Here is a 14,743-nt window from a genome sequence, read left to right on the forward strand (position 1 = left end):
TACCCAGTACACACATTCCCTGTGTTTTTTATTTGATGGTTGCGGTGCCAGCCTCACCAGCCACAGCTTTGCTAGCCCGGTCCATGCAGCCCTCGCAGCCCTCGAAGCCCTCGAAGCCCTCGAGTGCATTCGCTGCCACTGCGTCTGCGGTCTGCGTCTGCCCTGCAAACAGAACAACACCACCACCACCACCACCAACTCTCACAAGTAACCGCCCGCATTCCTTTCTATTGATACTCACACTCCCAACATCTTCACTTCACCTTCCTTCTACATCCTTCTGCGGGCCTCGAGTAGTATTACGGACCAATACTGCCTTCCATGCCCTAATTGACCATACCTGCAGCATCAACGGTTGTGGCGCATTGTTTTGGGCAGAGCAGCCCTTTGGGGGGTTGAATCCATGACCTCTCGACCGCGTCTCCCTACAAGCCCCCGGACGTAATCATCTCCTACGACATATTCCTCTACTTGTCTCAGGTCGCTTGACTCGTCAGCCGACGCCATCATGGCACCTACACAACACCATGTCGCCGCTCAGCTCCGCCAACTGATCTACTATCACCTCGACAACAACCTGCTCAAAAACGCCCTCTTCCTCGCTTCCCGTCTCGTTGCCTATGAACCCCGTTCCCCCGAAGCAGCCTACTTACTCGCCTACTGTCAATTTCAATCAGGGTTTCTGAAAGCTGCATGGGACACTTCACGCGCTGCAGCTGTCAAAGGTATCCATTTGGGGTGCAGTTACATTTTCGCTCAATCCTCTCTCGAACTCGGTCGTATCCTCGAAGGCCTTACTGCGCTTGAGAAGTGTAAACACCACTGGCAAAATAGAAACACGTGGGGTCAACATAATGAATCAAGACGACAGCATCTTCCCGATGCTGCGGCCGTCTTATGCCTCAAAGGGAAGCTCTGGAAAGCGCATAAAAATGTGGATCAGGCAGTGGAGTGCTGGGCCGCCTCTTTGAAATTGAATCCGTTCATGTGGGATGCATTCATGGGCCTATGCGACGCTGGCGCGAAGATCAGTGTGCCCAACATCTACAAATTGAGCAATGAAATGGTAGCAGCTGCACATTCAGCGCAACAGCAGAGCGCAAGGATCGAGAATGCGCCAGCAGAGAAGGGCTCGGGTACCATGTCACAAGCACCATCAGATCCGTTTGTCTCCACCCAAAAGTCAAATGTGCAACAACAACAACCGGCAAACTCAGTGCTGTGGGAGAAGCTTAACGGAAGTAAAATGAGCGTCAACACGGTCAGTACGATTCTGGACGAGGAAGGTCTCGCTACCCCCTCGACGGAGGTCGAAGTGGAAGAGGGTGTTCTTCAAGGCGCTCCGCTCAACAACCAATATCACGAACCGCCGCCGGCACCGGTAAGAAAAGCGAAGACCTTGACAGAAACACATGCGGAGCCTCCTCCTAGGTGGAAGTCAGGATCTGCCCGGATGAGAACAAAAGGAAAAGGGACATCGGATGATCCCACCACTGTCTTGCAAGACCCTCCACAGCCACCGCCAGCGGCACCTTCTAAGAGAACGGTTTCGGGCCAACTGGCTCCAACATCATCGCACGCTGCTCCGTCCAGTATTACTGAAGGGACCAGAAGAAGTAACCGGCTGCTAAACACTACGAGGCCGCCGAGTGCGAGTAGCACAGCCGGGAGCAAGATTTCATCTCTAGCGAATACGCTCGGCTTAAGGGAGGGGCGGGATATCAAGAAAGCGAAGGCCCCAGCTGCAAAGGGCAGAATAGCCAATGCCTCAACCGTGGGGAGAGTTGTGAGTGGGAATAGAACGAGGACCGGGTCGGCAGACCAAATGGATGTGGACGCGAAAGAACAGAAAAATGCTCCGAATGCAAACGCACCTCCTCCGGTACCCGCTCTGCCAACCCACAAAACACGAGCACCATCGACCGTGGACAAGGAGCTCGAAGCACTCCAAACTCTTTTGGATCTGTGTGGCAGAATTGCTTCTGCCCAGCTCTGCCTTTCCAACTTCGACTGCCAAACCGCTATTCAAATGTACAATGCCCTCCCTTCGTCCCAGCGTGAGACACCTCACATCCTAAGTCAAATCGCCAAAGCATATTACGAACAAGCATCCTACAGCGAGGCCGAGAAATTCTTCATCCGCGTCCGTCAGCTTGCGCCCACTCGCCTCGAAGACATGGAAGTCTACTCTACAGTACTCTGGCACTTGAAATCAGAGATTGAACTCGCCTACCTGGCGCACGAGCTCATCGAGATTGACCGGCTATCACCTCAAGCGTGGTGCGCCGTCGGGAATTCCTTCTCACTCCAACGCGAACACGAACAAGCACTAAAATGCTTCAAGCGCTCAACACAACTCGACTCACAATTCGCGTATGGATTCACGCTCCAAGGACACGAATACATCGCCAACGAGGAATTCGAGAAAGCACTTGAAGCGTATAGAGCAGCGATCGCCGCGGATGGGAGACATTACAATGCCTGGTACGGATTAGGAAAAGTGTACGAGAAAATGGGCAAGTGGAATATTGCGGAGCAACATTACCGAACGGCGGCGAAGATTAATCCCACGAACGCGGTCTTGATATGTTGTATCGGTCTCGTCCTCGAGAAACAGAAACATCACGAAGACGCACTGCTTATGTACACTCGCGCGTGCAGCCTGGCACCCCAATCGGCCTTGAGCCGGTTCAAGAAAGCAAGATGTCTGATGAGTCTAGGCCGGCCGAGGGAGGCGCTTGCCGAGTTAATGATATTAAGGGACGTGGTGCCGGATGAGGCAAATGTGTGGTTTCTGATGGGACGACTGTACAAGACCTTGAGAGACAAAGCCAATGCGGTAAGAGCCTTTACCATGGCGCTGAACTTGGATCCGAAGGTATGTCTCTACAGTTTCGTATTGGCTCGCGAACGACTAAACATGGGATTCAGGCTGCTCAGTTCATCAAAGACGCCATGGAGAGTCTGAACGAGGATAACGACGATTATGACGAGGATGAAGATATGGACTGATGATGGTCGCGATTCTTCTTTTTCGGCCCTGAAGACCTCCACTTTCCAAGGAATCATTGATGATAGCCTGAAACAAGGTTCTGTCTGGCTTACAGCACCCCATCATCACCAGAATCAACAATGGTTTATGGATTCCGAACAAATCTCTCGATTATTATTCAAAGGATTACCATCCACGCTACCGCAGTGAGCGCTAACTACTTATTGAGTTCACCATTATAGTGTTTACCAGCAGTCCACGAACCGATGAATTCAATGGACCAGAGAGTCTGCTGGAAAAGGATTGCATTAAAGATGCTAAGTCACGTTTGTGGGATACGAAAGAAGCAAAGAAAACGAATGGGTAGGATAGCTCTGTTCGACAGTGGAAAGCGACCCCAGCTAGCAGGGCCACCGCATATCATATCGCAACAACCGGGACAGCAGCGAAGGGTGGAAGCATGTGGTGTGTCCGCCCTGGCGCTGTGCAGAGAGAGGACCTTTAAGGGCAGGTCTGAGATTCTATTTGCGCTTCCAGAAGCTCTGATGTGGATTGTTTTGCTTCAATGAAAAGACGCCTTTGATGCTTTTTCCCGAGTTTCTGCATGGGTGGGATGCGTGGGATCGGGCACGTGTGCTTTCCGCTTTAGAGCAGCTTAGTACGTGTGCGTTGTAAGGGTTGGCTCAAGTGCGTTCGACGGCGCTGGGGATTTCGGCGGGTATCGATGGGTTACTGGAGCTTTTGGAAGCTTTAAGCGTCTTCTTGCATTTTACGGAGTAAAGCAATGAGCATGGAGCATGGAACAGCATGGCATGGGTATCGTCTGGTCTGGTATCATATGGCAATACAATAGCATGGAATAGCATAGCGCACGCGGCCACGGTCAGACACAGACACACACGCAACGCGCGAGAGAGCAGCAGTACTTTAAGGTTCCCAGAACGGCTTGAGAGCTGTATAATCACCCTATGTACCTATGTACTTCGCCCCGACCTACTCGTCGACCTCCCAATGCAATACGGGTGTGGAAAATAAAACAAGCTGTAGTGTACTGGGTACACTGCAGACCATGGAAGAGAGTCCTCTCATGGCCACTTTGATATTGATCCTGATGGTAATGTTGGTACTCCTCCCCGTCTGTTGCTCTCCCTCCCTTCCTTATTGTGTGATTCTAAGAAGGACCCGTGTATAGAGATCTAGAGGATATATATATATATATATATTATATATACCCCGAACTGTGCATCGCCCATTGCCATATTCGTTCAGGAAACGGAGCCAGTTTACTTTAATCACGCACGTGACGGAGCATCGCGGGAGCCGCTTCAGAGTACGGGGGAGCGCCGGGAACCAAGCACTAGGCGAGACACAGGGGGAGCGCGCCATCCGCAGAAGCCACTTCGAGCTTACATCGGCAAAATTTCCCGCGCGACCCTGAGAGCCCTGGGCTGCCCTGGGCTGTCAAGGTAAGTCTGCGTCTTACGCAGCCCATGAGACCGCTGGGCTCGCTGGGCTACTCTAAGAGGGCCCTAGGCTAATATAATAATTTATAACTTTACGAATATATAATTATACTAGTCGTTTAAACTAGTACTAACTATATTATACTAAAATTAAAGTAGATATATATAAAATATAAGGTTTCGAACTAAATCTTAAATTATTAGCTTAATAGCGTTAGTATTCACTAAGATAAAGACTTAGCGAGTTATTCACTTTTAATATAAACCTTATTTCCGAAATAGGAAAGATCTTTTTAAATTTAATAATATTATATAATAAGTATATTATAAAAGTTACTAAAAATAGATAGTCTATAAGAGCTTATAGCCTAGATATAAGAGCTGTGAGCGACTGTGGGCTCCCTGGGCTCCCTGGGCTCCCTGGGCATATAAGAATGCTGTGAGTCGCGGGAAAAATTGCTGATGTTTTAAGCAGGGAGAATTCGGCAGGTACGGCCTGGTCTGAGATGCATCTGAGTATTTATTACAGTGGGCATTGCCGTTACTAATTATTTCTCTTTCTATACATGTATTGGCGGATCAGTTAGCGACAAGAAGAGTTGTCAGCACTTTAAGGTCAACTTTCGCTTGAGCGTACCCGATAAAGCCCATTCAGCTATCGAGTCACACCCTCAACCTTCTTAGTCATCTAATCCACCCTTTCGGTGTAGTTTCTGTAATATGGACTTTGAATAAAAGGTTCTCTATCACCGCCATCAAAAGATCCATCTGGCGAACCATTAGCGTGGTGAAGGAAAGAAGTTCTTCAGGAGGAAGGATACTCTCCGGAAGCACATTCGACCAGTGAGATGGTTCTCATGCAAATCTCATGTACACTAAAAGGCTCAAAAATATCCTTGTAACAGGGTTTCAAAAAGTGTTTTATCGATCGGACGCTTCGAGCAGGTAAGATCCTCAGTAGTTTTTGATGTTATGAAGTCAAAGCCGCTCATATTGTTGACAGTCACCTTATAAGTGCTTCTTGCTGACTGACTTCCGTAGTCATTCACATTCTGTCAGAAGCTTTGATAGTGAAACTTTTGTAAACAAGTGGTGATGGAACCATTGCTTATGGCATGTCTATTACTACCAAGTTCTATCAAAGTATAGTATAGCTATACCACTATAATGCTGGCCACAGAAAGTGAGAAAGCGAAGGTGCTTGCAGTGCAGGACATAGAGAGCTCGAAAGGCGATTAAGTCTTGAGTGATAACAACTCAAAATAGTGGTATAACTAATGGCGGCCAGAAATTGGGGCCTCGCAGACCTGTGGCATTGACACTGGTTTCCTTGCTGCCGTCCCGGCTGTCCACCTGACTCGGCGTTCTTGCACACATTCTCAGGAGCATGCGTAAATGAAGCTACACCACGTGATCCCTCGGAGTTACAATATTCCACCTAGGGATAAGAAGGCGAGAAGGTCCTATGGGTCTCAGCTGCAGTCGCCAATTATAACACTCTGTGGGGCTTTATGTTGAGGAAGGTTTTCAGACCCACAGGATCCCCCTAGATCCACAGGCCAACATTTCCAGAGAGGTTAACAACAAGTCGATAACGTGTTGACGTTACTTGAGACATTAAGCCGGGACTCATGTCCGTAGTATGATTATCCTAGGGCCCAAGGAGTATATTCATACCATAAATCCAGCACATTTTTCATGGCTTCTCTCTATTCTAGGTCAGAGCGTCTGTTGTGCACAGAATGAGAGTGGATTCATCTGCTTGATTGTGTTCTGTCCTCTGGCTTTTCAGAGAGACTCTGCCTGCCTATATACTATTTGCCCTGTGGCAAGAAGCGATCCACTGAATAGATCTGGACCTGGCCAGATCTGTCCAGACCTCGTTGTCGATCAACGGTGGCACCGAGGCTATTATAGAGAGGTCTCGGTTGAAGCATCGGTGGATTGATTGGTTTGCCACAGTGGCGCTCTGCTGTCAACAGCGTCTTGCAGCTCAATCGATCATTCACATAACCAATAACTTATCCAGAGCCTGGTTCTTGGGCCTTGAGGTTCCCAACGCCAGTGTCCCCTAGATGGCCGTGTAAAGTTGCCATAGTCGTCGAAGAGAGATACCTACAAGCAAACTGTGGCCATCGAACGATAATAGTGGTCCGAAAGTAGACTGAGCATGGGTGATGAGTAGGGATAACGGCCTGAGCAGTTTCATGGTGAGCCCGAGCCGAAGTTGACCCAGGCCACTTGTCAACTGAGTAAACCAAAGGAATGTCAAGGTGCTGAGTCGGCGCTGGATACCATAGTCAGACTTGACCCCATCACAATTTTCACCGCGATAGCCATCAAACTAGATATGATATGATCAACTGTCCCAAGTCACTTGTCGGTCGATGCTTCCGAAAGGTGGAGGCGTTATCGAGGCCCGCCTTTGAGCTTCATAAATTGCGCATGTGGGGGTGACTCTCTCCGGAGGTGCGAGGCGAGAAAAAGTGCCAGCATTAATACTGTATCAAAATCATGTACCTTTGGAGTCATCAGCTACACCGTACGCAATGTCTGGGTGTAGCAGATTCAGCACTCATGAGCACCCAGCTCTGGGGAAGATCAGGGGTGTGTTGATATCAGACAATTTGATTCAGTTTCGCAACTTGCTGTACACGGTTATTCCCGGTCGCGCTGGAAAACCTCGACCATCCTCGATAACCTGAGTCCGTTCTATGGGCCTGATTTTGTATATGATGCAACCTTATGGGGCCCAATGGCTCCTCAACACGAGCTTTCAATTGACTTTGACTTCGGCCTGATTCAGAAGAGGCTGCCTGTTGAACATTCCCCGGTCTGCAGCGAGGACAGGTGCTTGAATTTGGTTATTTCCGCCCCTACTCTGCATGCGAAGGACCTTCCTTATTGTTACTTTGTAAAGTGGCTCCCTCAGAGGTCCTATTCATCCTGCCTCTGTCCAGACCCGCTAATTCATGTACTTCTCGTATAGCATCCACGGGTGAGATCGATGTCCCAGCGTGTGATTCCACGCTAACTCTGAGACCACGACAGCGGGGGTTTTTTCATCGGTAGTAACGCCTGGCCTCAATACGGTAACTAGGTTCTAGGATAGCACTCTCCACCCTTCTTGCCAGCTTTAAACGCGAGAGTAACTGAGAAATATTTTCTAGATATTGCCAAACTGGTCCAGTTGTCGGCCAATCTAGGAAAGCCGGTGGTTGGCATCAGCATCAAGTGAGTCCACCCTCAGAAGTGTTCGCTGCAGCACGGCCCATCTATATCTGAACCTGACATCTCATACCAGCTATCGACTTGGGATCATGGGCTTTCTAGCATCCCGGGAAATTTCTGATACGAACATGGTGGGAAACTACGGCCTGGAAGATCAAGCGAATGCTTTAAGATGGGTACAAAGTAAATGGCATCCATAGTCCATTGCTGTCTTTATCCGAAGTATAAATCTCTACGCGCAGAGCTATGTTAGAGTTGAAGAAGACGGGATATATCGAGCCCCACGGCGACGGAGCAGGGGGCATTCAGGACATCTTCGGAGTAGGTGGATTGAGGACATGCTGGCAGTTCGAACTCCGCTGTCGGAGGGAAAGAGAGAAAATTTAGAAGCTGGATGTGGAACTTCAAATAACTTGGTTGTCTACCCAGTCACTAGATTAAGTCTCCGGTCTAGGGGTTCTTTGGCACGGTTTTGTAGGCTTCGGTCCAGAATGCAGCACTCTCCTCGCCTAGCCATCTCTGGCTTTCATTCGGCCAGTCTGGCTGTTTCCTCGAGTATATTTGATCCAGACTGAGTTCCAAGATCTCTCCTGTGAGTTTCCCGTCCTCCAATACCCGATCTATTGCCTTGAGCACCGTATTCATGGGGGTAATGTGCTCCTTCGGAAATAGGGAAAGCATGTGCGGCGAGCAGAGATTGGTGGGCACAAACGCCGGGTAGATACAATTTACCGTGATATTTTCCTCGCCCAGCTTCGACCCCACTGATCTCGTCAAGCCGACCAGGGCATGCTTCGCGGCACAGTATTGAGGGTTGGTGGGCATGGGACTAGGACGCGTTAGCAACTAAAAAGAGAGATCCCCAGAAAAGGCGAAGGGGACCACCAACGTACTACAAACCGGCAGCCGAGGACGTAATGACGACTTCCCCTCTACCTTTTTTGTGGGCAAAGTATTTGAAAAGCCACAAGCCCTGGAAGACTACGAGCAAATCCACCTCAAGGGTTTGCAGATTGAGCGGTAGCAGTCGTCCGCGGTCATCCAGGGGCGTCGATTCGTTGTCCTAGTAGAGACTCTGCCGGTCGTCAATGCCCGCATTCGCCGCGAGGAAATCCAGGCGCCCTCCCCATTCAACGGCCGTCGAGAAGAGGCGGAGTTGGTCGTCATATCTAGAGACATCGACATGGACAAAGAGGGTCGCCGGTCCCAGTTCGCCTTGTAATCTACGGCCTTCGGCTTCGTTCACATCTCCCATCACAACCCGAAAGCCTCGTGTCAGTAAGTGTTTGCTTACGGCCAAGCCGATGCCAGAGGCAGCGCCGGTTACAATGGCTACTGGTTGATCCATGCTGGTCCAATAGACCAAACAAAGTCGTGTGAAGGCTTGAGACTCCCAGAATGGTAATGTATGTTCAACATCCTCTTCAGTGGCGCCGTCGCTGTGCTCACTTCAATGTAGCTACCCCATACGCTGGCCATGCTTATGTGTTAGGTCACATCTATTTGCCCGAGAGTCAATTCCTGTCCCTCCACTTGACGGGGATTCTCCTAGAGAGTAGAAAGACTGACATGACCGATGACCACTATTCTCCGAAGAGGTCATCTCCCTCCGTCTTGCTCTTGGATCACTCGTACGTACTGGGGAGTGGAGGGAGTACGGGCGCATATTCCTCGATCGGACTTAACAATGGAAACAAGCACTTTCTCCCCACAGCGTTCATCCTAAGGGGACTCTGGTCTCCAGGTCATAACTTTGGACATTTTCTCCTTTGCAGCTACTGGGATCTACGGTACTAACGCCATGGCCACTCCACAGGGGAAAATTGTAGTCACACACATCAACGCTGACGGCAAGGCAGCCTTCCTACCCGACCTGTCAGTCCAGCCCGTGCAGCTGCCCGGTGCTAGCATTCGAAGGATCTGGGACACTCCAGCTGTTCCGGTCCCTAAGTGTGTCATTGCTCCGGGCGATGTTAGCCCCTGGCATTCCACTTCTTCAGTTGACCTGGGGTTCATCATGGCTGGAGAAATTGTCTTGATGTTGGATGGAGGAGAGGAGAAGACGCTTAGGTGCGTGTTGCTACTGTCTAAATTCCGGGTCTCAGGGTAGGCCACTAACGTCCACAACAGCGCTGGAGACATGTTCATTCAGCAAGCTACGAACCACGCATGGGCCAACCGATCCTCTCTGCCCGGCCGTTATTATACGTTCTTGGTGGCTTCGCAAATGGGGGGGGAAAGGAGAATAACGCACTGTGTGAACTGTTAAGAGGCCCGCTGTAGGAGCATCTATGCACTATAACAATAACTCCTGTATCATAGGGTTGCAACGGAATTCTCTGCTGCCACACGGAACCCTCAGAAGGCGATCTAACAAGTTTCCAAGGGTTCGAAAGATCGCTCTAGACTGCAGAGCAAAATTATTAGAAATCAGGTGGGATTCGCTGAAGAGCGAGAAGACAGGCAGATACACAAGGACTTCAACAGAGAAACTCATACACTCCACAAACTGCGTACGAAACGCACCATGAACGACTAGGAAGATTGAGGTCTTTTACTTGGGCAACGGATACCTTCTTTGAATCAAAAATCCCTGCGCCAGCGATCGGGGACTGATAGCACTTGGTAGAATGAATGATGCCGATTCTTCAGATTAGTGATTTAATTCTCTTATTTCCCTTCTACAACGGCCAACGCAGTGCCACCGTCGTTAGGAAGGCCTCCCAAGAACTCCACCTTGAGATCGTATAGACCTTTCAGACCTTGCTCTCCCACAGCAAGCACTGTGCCAATGTCTTGCTCGCAATCAAAGTATTTCCCTCTTAGCAACTTGGCTTTTCCAGCAGAGAGAAAAGCACATGTCTGGCCACAAAGAGCAGGGCTGACTTTGAATAATTGGTGGAACTGGCGCCATTTGACGCCGAATTCTGGATATTTCTCTTCAATGTCGGGATCAGGCGGAACTAGAAAGCAACATTCAGGTCGAGGTTCGTACCATTCGGCTGCAGAATTGTCATACCTGTCATCTCCGTCTTGACGGCGCCTGGATGGAGTGCATAGAGATGGATATTGTCGCCAAAGCCATCCAACTCCAACTCTGCTTGCCAAACGCCGGTTGCTCTGATGAGGCCGGCCTTCCCAATCGAGTATGCCCCCGCGAACGGTGACACCACCGTGCCGGCCCTCGACGCGATGTTAATGATGCAACCGTGTCCTCGTCTCCTCATGGACGGAAGCACCTGGTAGAGACATATCATGGCCTATAGGCAGGACTCGGTCAGAGTAGCTAACTTCGTCGCAGTGAACCTGGGATCCCGCACTCACTCCTTTCAGATTCAACTCGACGCCAGCCCACAATTCCTGGAACGTTTCCATCGCCATCACTCGGCGCGAGTTTCGACCGGCGTTATTGACGAGGATACTGCCCATGATACTTAGGGTGCTGAAATCTCGAAAGTGTCCACCGTGTGCAAGGAACTTACTCCACCGGCCCCAGATCTCGCACGATCTGCTCAAACACCTCCTGGCATGTTTGGAGGTTGGTGACGTCGCACGCGTACCGCCGAGCTTTGACGCCGTGTTGCTCGCAGTCGGCTTGTGTCTGCAACTGACGTTCCGTGTCCAGGTCAAGCAATGCGAGATCCGCACCGGTTTTGGCCAAACTCTCTGCGATGGCCTTGCCGATTCCTTCCAGTACAGGTCAGTGTACGGCGATTAAGCTGTCATTCAAACACCCTATGAGCCACACATACCTCGGGCAGCGCCCGTAACAACTGCAGTTTTGCCTCGGTTTACACCGACCAAGGTCTCAGGCGCTATGAGCGCATAAGGGTCGGTGTTCAAGCTCGGGCGTGACATGATGAAGAATACTTTGGTGAGCCGCAAACGCTGATTGCCCTACTCACCCTCCGTTCACACGGAACCGGGGCATTATTTGTAATGGGGGACACTCAATTAATTGATCGACACAACCGGTCGATACCAAGACCTTTCCGATATCTGGGGAGTCCTCATAACTCCATGATGATCTGGCTGGGGTGGGGAATTCGTTCACCCCCACATAAAGGCATGTTACTGTTACTCACTGGTTACGACCTGTGGGTGAAATTGTACGACAAGAACAGACGATTATTGAGAAAATTTCATTCAGCTATCAAAGACGGACTATAGATTGAACCCGAATCACAATCACAAGTGAAGATGATTGTTTCGGGCCTAGTTTTACCGATAGAGGCGCTGTGCCTTACTATCCACAACTTCTCACCCATGGCCACCAAAATCACCAGCAGAAATTCTCCGGCTGGTTTGGTGGATGTGCCTTCTCGTAGAGTGGAACCGTCTATTTTTGGAGAAAGCCCGAACAGAAAGCCTCCAAACCAGCCATGTCTTCGAGGTTTCCAATCCAGGAGACGTATTGGTCGGGTCGCACCAAGACAAGGCATCCCCTGACGGCGTCCACACCGTAGTTTTCGTAGGCATTCCCAAACGGCTCAGAATAGGAATGGTCGTCGACGAAGATTTTGTTGTACTCGTATTTTTCTCGAAGCGGTGGCGGGAAATCCGATAGCTCTACGTCAATGCGAGGACCAGAATGAACGGTAATCACCTCGAACAGAGATCTCCCGCCTGAAGTGTACGTGTTCAAGATGGAGGAGGGTGAAGATAAGGAATGGGCTAGCTGGAGAACTCGTGGGCGTTGTGTTGGATCGGTCATACGCCCTGCAAATACGAGAAGGCGCCACAAGCCGTCCGAAGGCAACGTGTCCTGTAAGTGCCAGGAACGCATGTCTGCCTGATTGAGAACGCGGTGTGAGGCAAACCTCATGCCAATGGGGATGCCTTTTGCAAGGTCCTGATTTCCCATACCAACGCTAGGAGGGTTGAAATGGACGTTTTTGTGGTCCAAAATCTGCCCAACTAATTGGGATGGACCATACTGGACCGTGATACCTGCGACGAAGAGTTTTGCATTCTCAAATGTCTGTTTGAATTCCTCGAGTTCCGTTCCATCCGCTGCGCGCTCAATCTTTTTGAGCTGCCCACTGAAGAGGGCGGACCATTTCTGATCGAAGCGGATCAGCTCCTGCGCTACAGGACGTCTCTCTGACTCGTAGGTTGATAAGATGGACCGCCCCGCCCAGCCTCGCAGGACGTGGGCAATCTTCCATCCGAGATTGTACGCATCCATTAAGGAGACGTTCATCCCCTGGCCCGCTTTGGGAGAATGCGTGTGGCACGCATCCCCCAGGATGAAGATGCGATCAGATTTTGCGTAGCTAGTGCTCACTCGTTGGCCGATCTGATATGCGGTGAACCAGTCACAGTGACTGTATTCGAGAGTGTAGGGTGCTATGATCTTTTGCGCGGCCTGTAAGATTTGGGCTGGCGAGATTCGCCTTCTGTCCACCCTCCCATATGCATCCCGTTCGAACTCTTCTAATTGGATGTACAGACGCACTAGCTCGTTCTCCCGGGGCACCACCATTAAGCTTCCGTGATTGAGGGACTGAATCGCGCATCGACTTCGAATATCTGGGAAGTCGGTTTGAGGTATGATATCAAGGACGCCCCAAACAAAATCGGTTTGGTCCCCTTCCATCTGGGCTCCCATCTGGCGCCGAATCCAGGAGTGCGCCCCGTCACATCCGAGGAGATACTTGCATTTGATCACTTCATGGTCTTGTGGTTCTGCGCTCTTTTCAATGGCACGATCTTCCTCTTTTGCCGTCATGAAATTGGCTGAACGATACAAGCCATTGGCGACCGCATGGCCAAACTGCGACGGGGTAGACTCTTCTTTGGATAGACGTCGTAGGCGGACGGTGATAGGGTAGCTGTCGACCTCGTCGACCTTTGATTCGTCGATTTCCAGAAGGTCTGGCTGGATTCCGTGCTCAACCTCTTGGCCCCCACGATCTCTCGCAGCATCTTTCAAGAATTTCTCGATATGACCCTGATGGAGGACGCTTCCTTGAAAGCGAGACACGTTGGGAACCCCGTCCGGGGTGCGAGAGCTTCGATGGAGTCGGCCCGAATCGTTGGGTTCCCAAAAGGAGAACTCCGCCATGGGCTGCGCAATCTTCAAGATCCGGTCCTCAAATCCGAACGAATGGAAGACTTCCTGGGTACGGCCCACGAGACCGTCGGCCTGGCCTGCAACGACATCCGACGTTCTCTTGTCGATAATTCTGACTCTCAGGCCCTTGAAAACGGACAGCCAGAGATTGGACATGAGCCCAGCAGGCCCCGCTCCGACGATGAGAACATCCACTTCGCTTGTTGGTAGATCATTTCGGTCCATCATTTTGGTCTGGAGAGAAAGTGACTGGTGGCTAAACACTCACGAGCACTGGCAACGATTTCACTTTGCTGAGTACATGTATCCAAATGATCTCCTCTGTAACGTCAGATCTTCACGTTTGGCGTAAAGACTCCGCATTCCTGGAAGCACAGGACATTCATTTTCTAGCAGCTGCAAGGAATAGCACACCAATAGTCTACCACCCCGCTCCTGATCTGTGGGTGGAGCTGGGATGTGGAGGTGTTATAGCCGCAAGGGCACAGAATCCATTCAATCGTGCCGAATATGTGCTAGACTGAATTGGTCGATGGGATTGAATTGGTGGAAGAGTCTAACTACCCCAGTTAGTTCTGGGTATGGCACAATGGAAAGACCGGAGACCAACTGTAGTCACATGACTACGGTTGCACCAGTATCATACCCAACATACCCTAGGCTTGGGTACGAGGCTGTCACTGGGGCTTTGTTTTCCGTCCTTTTCGACGTAAAAGTTCTCCCTCATCCGTGCAGTTAACTAGGTCGGCAAGTTGTTTCTACCGAGAAATGGACTATGAACACCTGAATAGTAATGTGCAGCTATGCCATCAGCTACATCCTTTGGTAATCATACAGGTGGACGAGGTGGGCAGAGAGCTGAAACTTCCTAGGAACTCCAGGTGTGGGGTTAGCTTAACCTGATGAAACTGCCCAATATGTAATTCTCTTTTATATTCTGGGCCACCACAGCATGCCAATGATGCTCTCGTGGATCGAATA

The 14,743-nt window shown here is 50.4% G+C and overlaps 6 protein-coding genes across 6 annotated transcripts; 2 read left to right on the plus strand and 4 right to left on the minus strand.

The window, feature by feature from the left end:
• Positions 1 to 508: 508 nt before the first annotated feature.
• On the plus strand, positions 509 to 3,012 carry A1O5_00902 (anaphase-promoting complex subunit 3; the record flags this gene model as incomplete). Its single annotated transcript, XM_007741521.1, has 2 exons — positions 509 to 2,878; positions 2,932 to 3,012. The coding sequence occupies 2 exons, from the start codon at positions 509 to 511 to the stop codon at positions 3,010 to 3,012; spliced, it is 2,451 nt and encodes an 816-aa protein (XP_007739711.1).
• A 5,124-nt stretch (positions 3,013 to 8,136) lies between these two features.
• On the minus strand, positions 8,137 to 8,511 carry A1O5_00903 (15-hydroxyprostaglandin dehydrogenase (NAD); the record flags this gene model as incomplete). Its single annotated transcript, XM_007741522.1, has 1 exon — positions 8,137 to 8,511. The coding sequence occupies one exon, from the start codon at positions 8,509 to 8,511 to the stop codon at positions 8,137 to 8,139; it is 375 nt and encodes a 124-aa protein (XP_007739712.1).
• A 238-nt stretch (positions 8,512 to 8,749) lies between these two features.
• A1O5_00904 (15-hydroxyprostaglandin dehydrogenase (NAD)) lies at positions 8,750 to 9,034 on the minus strand (the record flags this gene model as incomplete). Its single annotated transcript, XM_007741523.1, has 1 exon — positions 8,750 to 9,034. The coding sequence occupies one exon, from the start codon at positions 9,032 to 9,034 to the stop codon at positions 8,750 to 8,752; it is 285 nt and encodes a 94-aa protein (XP_007739713.1).
• Positions 9,035 to 9,487: 453 nt separating this feature from the next.
• On the plus strand, positions 9,488 to 9,955 carry A1O5_00905 (uncharacterized protein; the record flags this gene model as incomplete). The annotated part of the gene is made up of 2 exons (XM_007741524.1): positions 9,488 to 9,756; positions 9,817 to 9,955. 2 exons carry the CDS (start codon positions 9,488 to 9,490, stop codon positions 9,953 to 9,955), a joined length of 408 nt encoding a protein of 135 aa, XP_007739714.1.
• Positions 9,956 to 10,356: 401 nt separating this feature from the next.
• A1O5_00906 (uncharacterized protein) lies at positions 10,357 to 11,544 on the minus strand (the record flags this gene model as incomplete). The annotated part of the gene is made up of 5 exons (XM_007741525.1): positions 10,357 to 10,649; positions 10,706 to 10,946; positions 11,011 to 11,107; positions 11,169 to 11,373; positions 11,439 to 11,544. 5 exons carry the CDS (start codon positions 11,542 to 11,544, stop codon positions 10,357 to 10,359), a joined length of 942 nt encoding a protein of 313 aa, XP_007739715.1.
• Positions 11,545 to 12,025: 481 nt separating this feature from the next.
• Positions 12,026 to 13,990, minus strand: A1O5_00907 (uncharacterized protein; the record flags this gene model as incomplete). Its single annotated transcript, XM_007741526.1, has 1 exon — positions 12,026 to 13,990. One exon carries the CDS (start codon positions 13,988 to 13,990, stop codon positions 12,026 to 12,028), a length of 1,965 nt encoding a protein of 654 aa, XP_007739716.1.
• Between the last annotated feature and the right edge of the window lie 753 nt (positions 13,991 to 14,743).

This window comes from Cladophialophora psammophila (assembly GCF_000585535.1).
Source record: "Cladophialophora psammophila CBS 110553 chromosome Unknown aczJe-supercont1.1, whole genome shotgun sequence".
Classification (NCBI taxonomy): domain Eukaryota; kingdom Fungi; phylum Ascomycota; class Eurotiomycetes; order Chaetothyriales; family Herpotrichiellaceae; genus Cladophialophora; species Cladophialophora psammophila.